Source organism: Calidris pugnax, unplaced genomic scaffold (genome assembly GCF_001431845.1).
Source record: "Calidris pugnax isolate Ruff unplaced genomic scaffold, ASM143184v1 scaffold42, whole genome shotgun sequence".
NCBI lineage: Eukaryota > Metazoa > Chordata > Aves > Charadriiformes > Scolopacidae > Calidris > Calidris pugnax.
This window is the reverse complement of record NW_015090920.1, coordinates 13,818,605-13,835,728: the sequence shown is the minus strand read 5'-3', so window position 1 is coordinate 13,835,728 and position 17,124 is coordinate 13,818,605. Positions and strand designations below refer to the sequence as shown.

Here is a 17,124-nt window from a genome sequence, read left to right as displayed (position 1 = left end):
ACCAAATGTGTTTCTACTAAAACATACTATCCAAAAGCACTGTCAGTATCACTGTTGTTTGTTGCTATTAAACTTTAGGTATTTATTAGGAATGTTTTTCTTTGTAAAGTAATTTCAAGCTAATTACCAGTTTCAGATAAAAACCTGAAGAGCTTGTTTGTACACGTGCGTTTGGAACCATGACTATAAAAAGACAAAGGCAGCAGATACTTTAGTATCGGGAATGTCTTGAAGCTTCAACTTTGCGTTGCTTGGTCCTGTTTTTCTGAATTTAAAAATTACCCTGTGCATAGTAACATTCTAGGAGTAAGGTTTTTAGACGTTATAAGCTATGCTTCTGGCTTTTTTTTTTCTTGCTTGTACTTTTGATTTTTCTTTTCTTTTTCTTTCTTTCTTCGCATCCTCCCATTTGAGGAATGCTAAAGGGGCAACACTTCCAAAACACTGTAAATCTCAGAGAGCTATTTGAAGATGTAAAGTTTTTTTCATTTTGTAACAAAGTGGTAAATATGTTTGTTTTCACAGATATTGGAACTTGTGCAATAACAGCTATTCCTTTTGGGAAATCAAAAGTTCTTTTTACTTTAGAAGAGTTGGATGAGTTTGCTTTTGTAGATGAAACGGATCCACAAGCTGTTCCAGATGTAACTCGAATTGGTCCTAGTCAAGAGAAGTGGGGCTGGATAATGTTCGAGTGTGGAATTGAAAATTTAACTATAAAAGGTAAGGCTTCTGTAGGCTTTATATTATTTTGCTTTATGAAACTGCTAACAATTCTGTCGTTAGGTCTTCTACTTGAGCAGTTATGTGATTAGAAATTGCTGAATAGAGGTGATACTAAATAGTACACATCTATAGTAAAAAAAATTATATCACATAGTGTATTATACAGTAAAGGAACTTTTAGTAATCAATACCACATATAACAATGTATGAAATAATTCTATATAAACCAGTTTCAGCAGCTTCTGACCTTACAGTGAAGGTAGAAATCTGTGCTTTCACTGATCACTTAAATGACCGTACAATCATACCCACAGTAAGTGTCTGTGTAGAGGGCCAGAGTTTTGCTTTGCGGGGTAAAGCTACCTTGAAAAAGGGAAAAAAACCCCAAACAACAACATATGTATTTTCTGTCATCCAAGTTAATCTTTTCAGGGAATAGTTTAAAAGCAGTCTTTTTGTGAATCCTCTTAGTCTCTTGAAACAAACTGTCAGAAGCTCTACAACGAGCTTTTCACTTATTGTATAAAAATAGTAGTGATAAATTGTTGTGTAAAATGGTAATGCACCTTGTTTATGTATGTATTTCTCCTCTTAAGTGCAGATCTTTCCAATGGGATGTAATTTATAGAAGTTTATGCATGGCAAACATTTACAGTCTTGGTGTGTGTGCTTTCATAGGAGGAAGACAATCTGGAGCAGTATTGTATAATACGTTTGGAGTCATGGGTAAATCACGAGATACAGAGAGAGGTGGATTGCTTGCATCAAATAACTCTTCAGATTCTCCAACTGGCAGTGGTTACAATACTGATGTGTCTGATGATAACCTTCCTTGTGATAGAATAAGCCCCTCTTCGGATATTAATGGAAATTCAGTTTCAGATGAGCAGGTACATACACACTGTGTAAAAATGACTAGTGTTCGGTTGTGGGTTTTCTTTTTTTATTAAAGTGATTGATTCAAAATAAGAAATTGACAATTTAGCAGATGTCTTGTGCCAACTGAATGTGTACTGTCTGCTTGCACATTAAACTTCCAGCTTTCTTGCAAGGTCTCTTGCTCTTGTCCTGGGAGAGTTGGTGGACAGCATTGGTTTATTTTGCTTTGCCTAAATGCATAGGAAGCTACTTCTTATGAACAGTGCACAGTATGGTATATTGGTGCCTTTCCGTGTAATCATTTTGGAAAAGAATTTCACTTTTGACTTCATGTTTCCTTTTTTTTAAGGATGAAGGGGTTGAATCTGATGATCTGAAAAAAGATATACCCTTGATGCCTCCTCCCCCTGACTCTTGCAGCATGAAGTTAACAATCAAAGAAATCTGGTTTAGTTTTGCAGCCCCCACAAATGTGCGCTCTCCAGCCCATGTATTTTCAAGGTATAATTCTACTGATTTAAAAGAAAGAAAATGGCAATTCTGATTTGTTAAATTGCTGTTGTATTTGTTCAAGTCTGAATGTAACTTCAATAATCTTTGAAGCTTCTCTGGAAATAAAAATTTTTGATTTTACATATATCACAGTAACTCTTGCTTCAATTTTATGTTCTTGTCATTTATATGGAAGTGTTGCTAGAAAACTTTTACTTAGATATGATTAAAAGAAGAAAAGAAAGATCTTAAAAAAAGAACCCAAAAGGCAAAACAACAAAAAAAAATCCAGGGAGACTGAAATGCATGTGGGAGAAAGGCAGGGGAGAGTATTTGTTTTAAGTAGGAGAGATGCTAGAGAAGAAAACCACTCAGTGCTTTTGGTATTCAACCTGATGTTTAACCCATGATCTTACTGCCATCGCACTATAAAGATCAAGATACATCTTTCTGAGAGAGTTTTTCATATTGTGTTTGTAGAACAGGCCAAATATTCCTCTGTCAGTAGTTTAAGCTCAGTATAGAGCTATATATTAGAAAATGCTCTGATTTTCCTAATACTCTTGCCTCAACCCTTCGGCAAAAGTCCTTCACAATGTATTGCTTAACTGTTAACGTGGGATTCAGTCAGTGATGAGAATTTCAAACTGTATGATTTCAGTAGGGAATACAAATGGGAAAAGGAGGGAATAGAGGTAGCAAGAGTGGATGGAATCATGAGTCTGTGAGTGAGTAAAACAAAACCTGCCTTAGGTACTTCTTGCCAGTTTTCATTTTCTGGGCAATAAGTCTGTGTTCATTACTTTGTTACATTGTTCTGTCATAGTCCACCTATGCAAATGTCATTCATAATAGCATTAGAAAATCTTGCTAATTGCTGCTGCTGAGTCTGAATACCCAATTCTTTTTGTTTTTCTCAATAGGCAGCTGAACCTCCTGAGTACTGCAACGCCTGCAGTTGGTGCTTGGCTTGTTCCCATTGATCAAGTGAAATCATCATTAAATAAGCTAGAAACTGAAGGAACCCTGCGAATCTGTGCTGTTATGGGTTGCATTATGACAGAAGCTTTAGAGGTAAAAGGCCTTTATAAAATCAATAGGCAGATCAGAGCAGTGTAATATGTAACACATATTTGTTTGAGGTTCTGGGTATTTTTGCTGAGAAACGTATAGCACCTCCTGTGAGCCTTTACTTCCAGAACTGGTCACAAGAACTCACTACCCATGCTTTTTGCACACAATCTAAATTTCAGTGGAAGAAAAATTCAGCTGTTACTAGTTAAGTCTTGCTCTTCTTACAGGAGTGCATCTCCAGGTGAAATAACTAGAGATTCTGCCTTTTGAAAGGGAAGAGTAAGAAATACGGCTGTAGCGTCTGGTACATTTAATGAAATATGAAAGTGTGTTGAATTGTGAAATATTCAGGCTATCTTTTGGGAGAAAATGTGAATTTCTGTGCTCTCGCAGTGTATTGAATCATTGTGTGTAGTGTTGGAGGAAGGGAGGCAAGCATAGTGAGGGTGAAACATTCTAATGAGAAGCACAAAATAGACAAATCTTCTTTTGAAAACTCGGATTGGTAGAGTTTTTATGCCAAACTGTGTGTTAAAGTGATTTGCTGAGGAGCTTTCTTGTGCGTGGGTGGTTTTCTGCTGTCGGTTTGCTTAGCACCATCTAGTGGGAAGGCTTTGAGGCAATACCCGTTGTTGAGGACCTGTCTTGCAGCGTGAGACTGACGAGCTTAGTGTCAGGCTGCTTTTCTGATGTACTCAAAAATCATCCTTTGTGGCAGTCTCTTACTGCTGCCTCCCTTATTTGATTGCCTACCTATTTTCTAGCATTAAATCAAATTAGAATAAAAAACGGCCTGTTTTTCTACAACTAGGAATAAACAATTTCTTTGAAAATCTCAGCTAGCTGTGCATATGTGTCTATTAGTCCAGAGGTAACTTTACAAAGTCTGCAACTTGAATCCAGCCTTCTGTTTTATTACTTCATATAAATAAACACCAAGTGTGATTTTTCACATACCACTACATAAAATTTTTAAATACCACTAATAAAAATAATTTAAAATAAGGTGGGTATCCATGAGGCAAATCTTTATTGCAGAAGTTGAAAATGGGGTTAGAAGTGTTTGGAATCTTGTAGTTTATGTGCATGTTCTGTTTGCAAGTACATTCATATGTGAAAAATTGTTACATTTTAATCTAGAACAAAAGCGTGCACTTCCCTCTGAGAAGCAAGTACAACAGGCTTACCAAATTGGCTCGTTTCTTGCAAGAAAATCCTTCTTGTTTACTGTGCAATATATTGCACCATTACCTTCATCAAGCAAATTACTCCATCATTGAGGATGCCACCATGGTGAGTTACCCTGTAAAAATGGAAATAACTCAGTATGTCAGTTCCAACTGTACCAATTCTAATGTCTTAACTTTCCTTAAACTGTTACCTGATTTAACAAATTGTAAATATAACCCAAACTCTTATGTATCCTTAAATTGATAAGTAGGTATGGCTTCTCTCATTTTATTTTCTTTCAGATCTGCTGTTTTTGTTGTGGCTTGGGTATATGCATATTTTTTATCCTAATAAATAAATATCTTTATTCATTTATTTTATGTTTACATTTTTTTATTTATTAGGTTTATTATTTATTTATTAGATTTATTAAAATAAATAGTTTTATTTATTAGGGAATACATGAGAAATCATAAACCATAAAGGCATGTATTTAATATTGTTAATGGCCTTTTTATCAGAATTCACTTTTCTTAATGGTAGCAGCAAAGTAGTAAAAATTTGCATCTGTAGTTTTAAAACTGCATAAATCTCAATTATGAAGGCAAGTACATGCATTGGTTAGCTCATTCCAATTTCTCTCCTTCAGAATGAGCTTTCATGTCTTTTAGAAATACTTGGATAATGCAGACAGTGTAGGAAAAGACCTAGAATTGTAGAAACTTTAAGGCTTAAGAATCTAATATAATTTTCTTGGTGACTTCATAATGTTAATGTCTGGATTGAAGTGGTAAATAATTGTTTGAACAAACATATTAGGCATAAGGAGGAATGTTTGTTCCTGATTTTGTGTCATTTTCATAATCCAATTTCACAGCTGACAGATTTAAATACTACGTTTTTCAGCATATTCAGCTGAGAGCCCAGTGATCAGCAATAGCACAATTTGTGGCAAAAATAGCAGTTTGATTTGTGGTCAAAATAAGTTTGTTTTTTTTCTTCAGCACAATTCAATGATGTAATCAAAACAATTCATATTTTTTGCCTTAAATTTATGTTTTTAAAATACTGCTTACCAACATGGAAAAAAATCCCTCATTTTTTTATTTGAGTTCTCCTTCTACAGTCAGTCAAGTGCTGTTGTCCATGGTTCAGAGCCTTATTATTACTTTTAGTTTCATATTTAATAAACCAGTTTCCTGTTGTTTATTTTGGCCCCTTAGATGCTCAGGTCATATAGATAAATGTATTTAATGTGTTCAGTGAAACGATAATTTTTACCTGTTAGACTATGTCTTCTTATATCTCAGTGGATGTTGTGTGGTGCCAGCATGTTTCTGTCATAAGCCTCTAGAGCACACAGATTTAAGGGAGTTCTCTCTGTTTTGCTTCCCCAGTTTACTTTAAAATGCTGTGATAGCCATTTTTAATTTTCTTAATTTTTCTTTTAAAGAGTGATGGCCTTCCTGCATTAGTAACCTTAAAGAAAGGCCTAGTAGCCTTAGCAAGGCAATGGATGAAGTTCATTGTGGTGACCCCGGCCTTCAAAGGAGTCAGCTTACACAGGCCAGCTCAGCCGGTGAAACTGCAGCCAAATGCCTGCCACGAGCATGAGGATGGACTTGGATTAGACAACGGAGGGGGTCTTCAGAGTGACACCAGTGCAGATGGAGCAGAGTTTGAATTTGATGCAGGTATTTTTGTGTTCTTCTGTCTCCATCAAAGTTCAAAGGGACAAAGAGCTCCTTTCAGAGCATTTGTTTCTTCTTTAGTTTTAATGCTTGGATACATTATATTCTTGTTTTAGAATCATCAAGCTTCTTTTTTAGAATCATCTTTTTTTTGAAGCTGTTGCTGCACAACTACAATTACAGTATTATTATTATTACTTGCTTGGGGAAAAACAAAACAGGAAACTTCTTTTTCTTCACATGCTTTGTGTTGTTATTTACTGCACAAAATACATCAACTTAATTATTTGCTAGCTTGCAATTAGAATTTTGTTGTGCAGCTTCTGACCTCAGTTAAGAATTGTAACAGGCAATTCTATGAAGTCTCCCAGGTATAGCTTCAAACCTGCCACCTTACTTGTTCTTTGTGAAGACGTTAATATTTTTTTTTCATTTTTACTACTTCATATATTGTAGATTTCTGTAGGTGACACATTGCCAATTTAACAGAAGCTACTGATTTAGCTTTCTACTTGATATAGAGCTGACTTCAGTAAGAAGCACAGAAAGGAAGGGCATAAATAATACACGTTTTTGGAGTGCTCTTTTTTGCTGTCTTGAGTTGACTCAGTTACTTTCTGTTGTAGCATCTGTGTACAGTGCTACTGTTCTCAGGAATACAATGTTTATGTTTTTATTTCAAATAACAATTACATAACACTGAGGAAAATATAATTTTAAAAAATCAGGAGGAGAATCTGCTTTTGATTAAAAGCCAGATGGCAGCTTAAAGAGAGCAAAACCAAAGATGTTTGTGCGTGAAACTTCTATGTAATTGTCAGTATGATGGAAATTTTTGCCCCCTTCTCTAAAATATCTACTTCAGTTGAGCAGAAACAGACTGTTAGAACCGGTTTCCCCCTTGTGTACATTATTCAATTTTTCACCAAGAATTTCAGAAGCGGCAGTTTTTCTGCCTTGTATTCATTTACTTATAGATGGAATTCATGCAAATGTAAGCATCTTAATTCAAAAAATGATCAGCCATGCCAGAGTCAGCAAAAGAAAGTTAAGTTTGGCAACTTTCTTTTGGATCTGTAGCACAGAGCAACAGTTGTATGACATTAAAAAGATACAAAAACTTTTACTTGGTTTATTATAGAAAATCTGGTAGGGCTGTGTCTGAGGTCATCTTATTTGTCTTAAAATTGCCTTTAATTCCCTAGATAGCTGTGTGTAGGTGTGTGTCAGAATTAGGAAGTTCATGACTGCTTGTAAATAAATGGACCTAATAATAGGTAATCTTGTTTTCCCATATATATAAAAAATGAGAAAAATTATTTGCTTGGTTCCAGCTACTGTCAGTGAGCATACGATGCTGCTCGAAGGAACAGCTAATCGCCCTCCACCTGCTGGTGGCTCTTCTGGGCCTGTAACTGGTGCTGAGATCATGAGGAAATTATCCAAGACTCACACTCACAGTGATTCTGTTCTGAAAATAAAGGTAAGTTTCTAGCACCATGCATGAGGGGAAAGTGTTTTGTAGCTGGCCTATTTAGAAGTAATTCTGATGAATAAATACTTGTCTAAAAATTAACTAACTATAACTAACACATGGAAGGTATTTTCCTTACCTTATAAAAGTGATGCTGGATCACTTGGCCTATATTCTACATCTGTTCTTTATTGTTTTTCTTGCCAATTAACTTCAGAGCCATGCTTAAAAACAATATATCTGTGCATCATTTAATGATGTGCATTAACATTTATTACTTTTCATCTGTTTATGGAAGCAGGAATGAAGACTTAACTATCATTATACAAAATCTAAGATTGACTAAAATTCCTGTGTCTTTTTCATGCCACAATACTGTTCAGAAAACAGCAATATTTTATTTTTATCTCTGCTTTCTGCACAGGAAAGAGTCGCTGAATGTTTGTGGGTGTTGGGGGTTGTTTTTTTGGTTTGGGGTAGTTGTTTTTTGTTTGGGTTTTTTTTTTTTGAGTAATTTGTTATCTTCTCTATGTATGTTATGCGGCTTGGTGGCTTGTACTGATTCCTTTTCAGCTGTGGTTTTTCACAGAATGATTGAGATTGAAAGGGACCTCTGTAGGTCATCTTGTCCAACCCCTCTGCTCAAGCAGGGCCACCTGCAGGCAGTTGCCCAGGGTTATGTCTTAGATGGCTTTGAATATCTCCAGGAACGGAGACTCCAGAACCTGTGCTGGTGCTTAGTCATCCTCACGATAAAAAAGTATTTCCTGACATTCAGGAGGAAACTCCTGTGTTTCAGTTTGTGCCCATTGCCTTTTGCCCTTTCACTGAGAAGGGCCTGGCTTCATTGTCTTTGCATACTGTCTTCAGGTATTTGCATATGTTAATAAGATCCCCCCTGAGCCTTCTCTTCCTTAGGGTGAACAGTCCCAGCTCTCTCAACCTTTCCTTGTATGAGAGGTGCTCTGGTCCTTTAATCATCTTAGTGGCCCTTCGTTGGACTCTCTCCAGTATTTCTCTCTTGTACTGGGGAGCCTGTAAGTGGACAAAATACTCCAGGTGTGGCCTCACCAGTGCTGAGCAGAGGGGTAGGATCACTTCCCTTGACTTGCTGGTAACTTACTGCCGAATGTACCCCAGGCTGGACAGCCCAGTGAGAGCACACTGCTGCCTCACATTCAACTTGGTGTCCACCAGGACCCCTAGGTCCTCCTCTGCAAGGCTGTTTTTCAGCTGGTCAGACCCCAGCGTATACCAGTGCATTTGTCCCCTCTAACAGATAGTCACCCGCTACTGTCACTTATTGTTCCCTCCTGGTGGTCTTGCATGGTTTAGGGATAGGTGGCCCAGATGCTTTGCTTGAAAGCACATCTGGCTCTTCTTCAATTTTGAGGGTAGAGAACCTGTTTCATAGTTTTAAGCCTTTAGGTGTACCAGGAGCCTTCCTCTTGGTGCCAGAAGTCCCCAGCTGCTGTCCTTCACCTTCCCCAGAGCCTGCACTTACGGTTATACTAGGGTTGGAGGGGATATGGTCCTCAGATGAAGACCAAAATCAAATGAGACTTATATTTGGTCATATGCACTGTTCCTTCTGCAAACTTACTTTAGGTGAGTTCTACACATCTGTAGTTCCATTTGTTACTTGTTTGACTTTTTAAACTGTTTTTACATGTAAAATTATTTAAATACTTGAGAATTCAACAGCACTTTTATACACAATACCTGTTTTGTGTATAACCTGCCCCAAAGTGCTGCTTATCCAAAAGTTTGCGGGAATAGGAATTTTATAGTTGTTGTGTTCTGATCTCATTTTCAAACCAAATGTTCCTTCCTTTCTTGCAGTTTACACAGTTGTTAATTGGTTTCTTTATTTTCTCCACAAGGGTATACATCCGTATCATTCCTTAAGTTACACTAGTGGAGATACAGCTACAGATTCACCAGTGCACGTTGGCCGTTCTGGAATGGCAGTGAAAGAAAGCCCAAGGAAGGAGAGTCTGCTCAGCTATCTTACTGGGAGTTTTCCTAGCCTGCATAATCTTTTGGAAGGGACTCCTCAAAGAAGTACAACTGCAGTTAAAAGTAGTTCTTTAACAAGAACAGGTATGATGTAGCATAAGTAAGCTAATGGGAGGTGAAGGGAGAGTTGATTTTTATTTTAGTAATTTAGAAAAGGCACTATATTTTCCACGATGAGTCCTCATTTCTGTTTAAGATCCCACCTCCCCCTCCCTGCCCCCAGGTAAGAATCATAGTTTAACTATGCAGCTCCTAGACATGGCTGCACCATACCACTTCCTAGAAGCAAATAGCATGTACATCAGGTTGGAAAAAGAAATGACAACTAACAAAATAAATAAAGTATTTAGCTTTTACTTAGCATTACTACTTTCTGAGTTTAATACATAATTACTTAAGTTAGTCTTTTTGAGTGAATAAGGAAATGAAGTGATCATTCTGTATTTGTCATTTTTTCTTTACCTTGTAAGTAGCTCAAAAACTGGACTAAAACTGATGTTCCAGTAACTTAGTTTGTGTATAATAATTTGTAGATTTTTAGTAGTGGTCTTTTGAACAAATGAACCCATTTATTTGTAGAAGTTTGAAATATATACGCTGAAATTTTTGTGCTCTATATTATTGTTCTGAGTGCATTGTTATATAAAGAAAAATAGTTAAGTTTGATGTTGCATTTTCTCTAAAATCTCTCTCCTTTGCTGTCAGGAAATGAACTATTATTCAGAAAAAAAGGTATTTTGATTCTTAATGACTCCTTTCCTCTAATTAGTGGTAGAGATGAACAAACGCAGAGACACTTGTAGTGCAGTATCCATTAGTGTCATTGTATAACTTCTGTGGTAGCACCTGTAGTGCTTGACACCTAATTTACTGGAATAAACTTTGAGGATTAGGCTTGCTTTTATAGTAAATAAGTATTGTCAGTAAAGTTATGCTGCATTCCTGCTTTTTGCTGACTTTGATACAAATAATGATAAAGATTGTGATTTATCTGCATAGGAAATACTGTGGCCACAGACATGTTATCTGAACATCCTTTGCTGTCTGAACCATCTTCTGTGAGTTTCTATAACTGGATGTCCAATGCTGTGGGCAACAGAGGGAGTGTAGTACAAGAAAGTCCGGCCACCAAATCTGGGCACAATAGTCTTCCAACAGGTATTGCTAATTACAGCTGAATTTAAGAGATTGTTCTGGGTTGGCTGTTCCTTGTGTTTACCACATTCTTTCTGAATGTAATTAAGCAAGAAACTGAAGTTAAACAGGCATAAATACTACTTGTGGGACTTCTCAGCAAACCAGAAAATGAACAAATGTGATTTAAGCAAAATTCTTGTTTTCATTTCCCTTACCCTGCCTTCAAAAATTTAGCTTTTTCTTACATTTGGAACTGTCAATGTAGCTTCCAAAACCATGTGTAACTGCAAAAACCTAAGCCATAAAATCATCCTTAGTTGTAGAGTTCCATAGATTTTGTTAGTCTAATTTTTATATGCAGTTTTTTGTAATGAAGATTTTGTACATTGGAATCCTGGCTCTTTCTCAGTTCAATTTTGAGACTAAACGTAAGCATCTATTTTGAAAGTAACCTTCTTCAGCGATGGGAAGTGGTCAGCTGGTATAAGGGAATGAAGGAGAGAAAAGAGACTCTACAGAAAGTCTTAAGTGTATTAAAGAAACAGATATGTAACAATTTAGTTGCAATTATTCTTGTAGGCTTGTCATCATTCATAATCCTCAAATGTGTGTATGTTAATTTTCACTTTCACTAACACTAAATTTGAATTTTTCTTCTATTAATAGTCTTTTAACGGTAATGTATTAATCTTTAGCCAATAATAAGTTGTTTTGATTTGTTTTTAATATTGAACAAATAGTCTGATCCTACGAAACGTCTTTGTGCTGTACATACTTAACTGGTGTGGCTGTTCTGTAAACTGGAACGTATTTCTCTGCAGAACAAATCATAAGGAAGAAGTATAGCTCTCAATTATTTTATTTTCTTCAGAAAAAGCTGTATTTTTTCCTCCTGAAACTATAACAGTTTTTTCACAAGCTCATGTTCCTGAAATTAAGACTTAGTGATTTTTAACTTGGACACAGCTCTATCCAAACTATTTTCCTGTGGAGATGTGTAGTCATGGCTCTCAGACAAGTGCTGTAAATTTGAGTTTTGAAGAATCAGGGTTAATCAGAATCAGAGCAACTCTGTCTCATGAAGGTTGAGTCCAGTCCATACTCAAGCTGCAGGAGATTCAGCATCTCTCTGCCCTTGTGCTTGAAGTCTGATGGTTCATGAACAGAGCAGCTGCGGGGAACTGGCTGTGCATAGTCACTTTTATGAAAAGCATATTTAGCTGGAGACTGATCTATAGAGATCTAATTAGTGGATCTTGCATTGGGACTAATAAAACCTAGAAGCTTATAGCACATTGAAAGCTAAAAGCAAGTATCTGCAATTGTAAAAAACTTCTGTTTTGTTGATGGTATAGGCTACTGATGCCCTGTGGAATGCAATACAGGCAAAAAGCCTTGGGAAGGGGGACAAAAAGAAGGAAATATTTTCCTGCTTTCCAAATATAAGTTGGACTATCTCTGTTACCCGTTTCAGGAATATCAGATTGTTCTTTATGCTCAGTGCCATTTCTGTGAGGTTATAGACCTGTCCACGGCTGTGACCTTCTATGTGTATGGCATGTGTTTCTATATAAATAATCTTGCTGAGTTAATAGAGTTGGTGGTGTTAAAATTTGCTGTGGTGTTAGTGTTCCATGGGTATTCATTTTTTAGGTGTCGCACCCAATCTTCCTACGATACCCTCTGCTTCAGACTTCAACACAGTTTTGTCTAGTGACCAGAACACCTTGGATGGCACGCACTCGCAGCACAGCACCAGCCAGGATGACATTGCAGGTGTAGAAGAGGGGAACCAGGGCTTTCCTGCTGTCCAGCTAGCAGATGCACAGGTAGGGATGGTTTACTCATGTATTTCAGAGTTCTGCACGGAAAAACTAGTTATTACATTAAAGAAACCCCACAACCATTATCTCCATTATCTTACAACAATGAAAATGTTATCCTGCTTTTGTGCATGTTTCTTATGAATTCCTATGCAAAGCCAAAAGGCTTAAGAAACCTCTGAGGTGTTCCATAACGAACTTTATGATTGGTGATTAATGGAACATTATTTTATAACTTCAAAGAATATATTGGAGCATTTATGGAAGTAGTCTAGTTCTCCAGAGTACTTTTCACTGGGAGGAGCATGCAAAACCTTGCTCCCGTAGCTAAGCATTCAGTGCTAACTTGCTGTATCATCAGTCTTTTTATTCAAAAAGTCCATGAAGCATCTCCTTTTTATCCCCCTTCTTTTCTTGAGAAACACTGTCAATAAAACTTAAAAATGTTCCATATTATGTAGCTGATATTGTAGATTAGCAAATGATGGAGCATTTATTCCTTTATTCCAGTAAATAATCTAGACAGGAAGTAAATCAGTGGGTTTTGTTTTGTAGGTTGTCTTCAAACCTCTGCTAAGTTACACGGGAATCCAGTCTCAGGATGCAGTGCCACTCTGCTACAGAATGTACTTTGGAGAGTACCTTTCTTTCTCAGGAACTTTGGACTGCCTAAGAGCAGATATTGTTGATTCAGATACAGCAAAGGAAAGAAAAAGCAAACGAGCTCGAAGGTATGTTCTGAGGTATTTGAAAATAGGTATATTGGTTAAAGAATAGAAATGAGTTTTTTCATGTGAAGACAGAATTCCAAAGCACTTCCATAGAATTAGGAGTAGTCCTTTATTCCCTTAATCTTATCTGTTTTCTCTACCTGTTAGAATATTTTTTTTTCAGTCTTCCTGTGGAATTGTTTGGAAACTTTAAGTATTTAAACCTTTGCTACTTTTGACAATTGGAGACTGGGGAAGAGCAAGCTGGTGGGAATAATAGTGGGGAAAATTTGAGAGGCTCTTAAGTGCTGATTTGTAATTACTCCTGTAAATGAGGTTGTTGCTTTCAGTGCAAATACTGAACCTGCCCTCTGCTGGTTTTGGGCAAAGCTTTAGGTTGTGACAGAAATATTGCACGCCAAACTAAGTTGACATAGAACTGAATGATTACTATGTTGGTAATGTGCACTATGAAAGTAGAAAAGTTCATTTTTGATATTTCGAACTATGGTAAGAAGATGGTATCCTAAGGGAAATAAAAGGTTGGATTCAGTAAATTATATGTACCACTGTGTAAAAAGTATCTGACTCCCATAAAAAGAAACAACATAGTAACTTGTACCTTTTTTTCCTTAGGCAAGGAGCTGTCAATCTTCCTCCTCTTGAATTCAAGCCGGCTTTGATGTTAGAAACTTTCAGTATTAGTGCTGTTGTAATGGAGAAATCCATATGCACACCTCATAACCCCACCAATGCCCTTTCTTTTCATGACTTGAACAGACGCTATTATAATACTTTTCACTGTAACTTCACAATTTCTTGCCAGTCCATAAGCCAGCACGTAGATATGGCACTGGTTCGTCTCATTCATCAGTTCAGTACCATGATTGATGATATCAAAGCCACGCAGACAGACATCAAACTCAGCAGATACACAGCTGGATCAGCCTCTCCGACACCTACTTTTAAAACCCGCAAACACAGAGACTTCCGCTCTTCTGATTTCAGCCGAAGCTCTCGAGGAAGCCTTAATGGTGGTAACAGAGTGAACAACACCAAGAGCAAACGAACAAACAATGAGAACAATAAAAAAGAGTCTCGAAACAAGAATTCCTTGGGGAGGTCAGAAAGAAGAACTTCTAAAGTGTCCAGGAAAGGTTCAAAAGATGTAGTTGACCACATGACTATTCATATGGATGACTCTGACTCTATTACCGTGTCGGAACAGAGCGAACCTTCTGCTGAGTGCTGGCAAAATATGTACAAACTATTGAACTTCTATTCACTCATTTCGGATCCAACTGGGATTTTAGAAAAGTCTTCTGAAACTTTCGGGCCAACAGGTACGCTAGTTCATGAATCCAAATAATTGCAAGTGTGTGCTTTTGCTCAAGTGTATTCTTCTAAAGCTTCATCATAAGGTTTTGGAAAGTTGCCCATGACATCTAACTCGTATCACAGGGGCAAGTGGTAAGGATGACAAGGGAGCTTGTAATGAGATCACCAAAATAGTGCACAAAAGAAAAAAAGATACTTTCCTAGCTTTATAGTATGCTTTGATTCTTTCAGTTCTAGACTTAGATACATGTTAATTGATTTGTTTTAAATTCAGTCCTTGATATTCTTGTACAGCTCGGTTAATCTGGATTTGCACCAGCTGTGGGATTGTTAACTTTTCTGGTTAATTGTGTACAGAGTGGATTGAGTTTGTTCCTCCCTAGGTACTACTTTGTTTTCAAGTGGCTTATAGAACTGCTGTATATCACCATTCAGTGAAAATATGTAAACGCATACATAAGCAATCCTGAGGGAGATAATTTCTGCCCTTGGAATGACTGAGTAAAAATATAATCTGTGAACCTGGCTTTGAGAGAAGAAGAGGTGAAATTCAGATTTTAATGAACTCCAGCAAAGATTACAGGTGTTTGGGCTGTAATTCCTCCCAAAGCTTTGAGATCTGGGGTGATCATTCCTCTCTATTTCCAATGTATTCTAGCACAGCACAGTAAATTTGAGAGCTGACTTGGCATCGTGCTGTTTGTTGGTGTACTTAGATTGCTGCAAATATTCAGGGGATAGTATAGTTACTAGTTTGGCATATTTTCTTTGGACTTCTCTTAGCTAAAGAATGAAAACATGAGAAAGTGTCAAGTGAGACCGTCTGCTAAACAGAGAGCAGTATCTTTCATGCACAGAATATCATATCCACAGCTGTGATATCTGCACAGAATTATGCTCCGAGTGTAATGAAATCGCATCACTAATTATTGTCTCCATTGTGTCTTGGATTTGGTTCAGTTGCAATGCTATTACATTGGAATAAGTGAGGCACAGGTAGATTGCCTAAAGAGTTTGCTTGATATGCAAGATACATGATACATGGTCTCAAATACAAATATACATCAGATATGCCAAGGATTTCTTGTGAAGTATCCTTAAATGACTCTGTTGTGTTTCTGTAGGTGTTCGAAGCCCAACCGAACCTGCTTGTAGAGTGGTGTTTGAGAATGAGCAGGAGAATGGCAGGGACACGCAGAGGAAGCGCAGCCTGGTGACTTCGGAGCCGCAGCACGTGACGCTCATAGTCTTTGGAATCGGCATGGTGAACCGGACCCACCTGGAGGCAGACATCGGCGGCCTGACCATGGAGTCTGAACTGAAGAGAATCCACGGCAGCTTCACCCTGAAAGAAAAAATGAAAGGTGGGATAAGCTGAAATGTACTCTGCAATTGAATTCAATGGCAGCTTTACGTGTTTATGTGTGTGGCTTACCTATACCCTTGCGTATGTATATGCATGTGTAATATGTTTTCTTTGTAAACAGATGTACTTTTAAAAAATGTCATGAAGGAAATTCTTGTAGAAGATAGTCACTCCTTTCATTTTCAAAAGCTTTCATCTTGTCACAGTTTAAATTTGATATTACTTAATGTGACTACTAAAACTGTAATTTTTCAATTCTTTTCCTGCTGCTATATTTTTGAAAGCAGTAGGCATACCTGGATAAGTAATTTACTGAATGAAATAGCATTAAGTATATTTTTTTCTTAAAGATGTACTACATCAAAAGATGACTGAGACATGTGCCACTGCTCACATAGGAGGTGTCAATATCGTCTTGCTGGAGGGAATTACCCCAAATATCCAGTAAGTATGAAGCCTGACAACTTAAAATTGTTGAAGTGCATAGGAGTGGTATCAGTTGTGTGACAGTAAAGATATGTAGCTTAATATGGAGAAAGCATCGGTGGTGTGTCTTTAGGTAGAATCCACAAAGTCATAGATTTTGGTGACAATCATGCAGCTCTTGCAGAACTGGGCTAGAGTTTGACTCTTAAAGCTAATTGCATGTGCACTTTGACACTAGCCTTTTCTATGAAAGGCATATCTGAAAAAGCTAAAAATGAACGTGGTGAACATAGTAGTAGTTTTCAATCTAGAGCACCCAATTGCCCTGCTTTAGACACAATTACATGAATATGAATACTCCCATTCCTTTCTGTCTCTAGTAAAAGAGATAGTCACTCTAGTAAGTTCAAAACTGGTTGTAGGATCACAGTGTAGAGGGGTAAGTGACCTGACTGAATCGATTCCTCTTGTAAAAAGAAAGAAATTTAATTTCATGTAATTGGAGCTTTCTGCACTAATTTTATTCCCCGCAGTGTATACACAGAAATCTTTATCACATTATGTGTATTATTTCTTTTATGCTTCTAATTGCTTTTTGAAGCTTACAGTTTCCACTAAATCATACAAGATATTTAGGCAGTATTTAACCTACTGATGCTGATGATTCCTATATAAGATCTGTATTTTTTCTTTAATAGATATGTTTTTGAACTCCCACGATGCCTGATTCTTAGTGCTATTTTTACAGATCTAATATCCATTCTCCACCCTTTATATAATTCACACAACTTGTCAGGGG

At 37.0% G+C, this 17,124-nt stretch overlaps 1 protein-coding gene across 1 annotated transcript in view; it reads left to right on the top strand.

Annotated features, from left to right (window-relative positions):
- The window catches only part of KIAA1109 (KIAA1109 ortholog), a 116,771-nt gene that overhangs the window by 57,130 nt on the left and 42,517 nt on the right, over nucleotides 1–17,124 (top strand). The window contains exons 35-48 of the mRNA XM_014949955.1: nucleotides 526–723; nucleotides 1,405–1,616; nucleotides 1,955–2,106; nucleotides 3,021–3,171; nucleotides 4,312–4,464; nucleotides 5,795–6,035; nucleotides 7,367–7,515; nucleotides 9,390–9,609; nucleotides 10,525–10,683; nucleotides 12,316–12,491; nucleotides 13,041–13,216; nucleotides 13,832–14,538; nucleotides 15,658–15,897; nucleotides 16,250–16,343. Of these exons, the coding sequence (XP_014805441.1) occupies nucleotides 526–723; nucleotides 1,405–1,616; nucleotides 1,955–2,106; nucleotides 3,021–3,171; nucleotides 4,312–4,464; nucleotides 5,795–6,035; nucleotides 7,367–7,515; nucleotides 9,390–9,609; nucleotides 10,525–10,683; nucleotides 12,316–12,491; nucleotides 13,041–13,216; nucleotides 13,832–14,538; nucleotides 15,658–15,897; nucleotides 16,250–16,343 (3,028 nt within the window). The remainder of the gene's footprint in view (nucleotides 1–525; nucleotides 724–1,404; nucleotides 1,617–1,954; nucleotides 2,107–3,020; nucleotides 3,172–4,311; nucleotides 4,465–5,794; nucleotides 6,036–7,366; nucleotides 7,516–9,389; nucleotides 9,610–10,524; nucleotides 10,684–12,315; nucleotides 12,492–13,040; nucleotides 13,217–13,831; nucleotides 14,539–15,657; nucleotides 15,898–16,249; nucleotides 16,344–17,124) is intronic.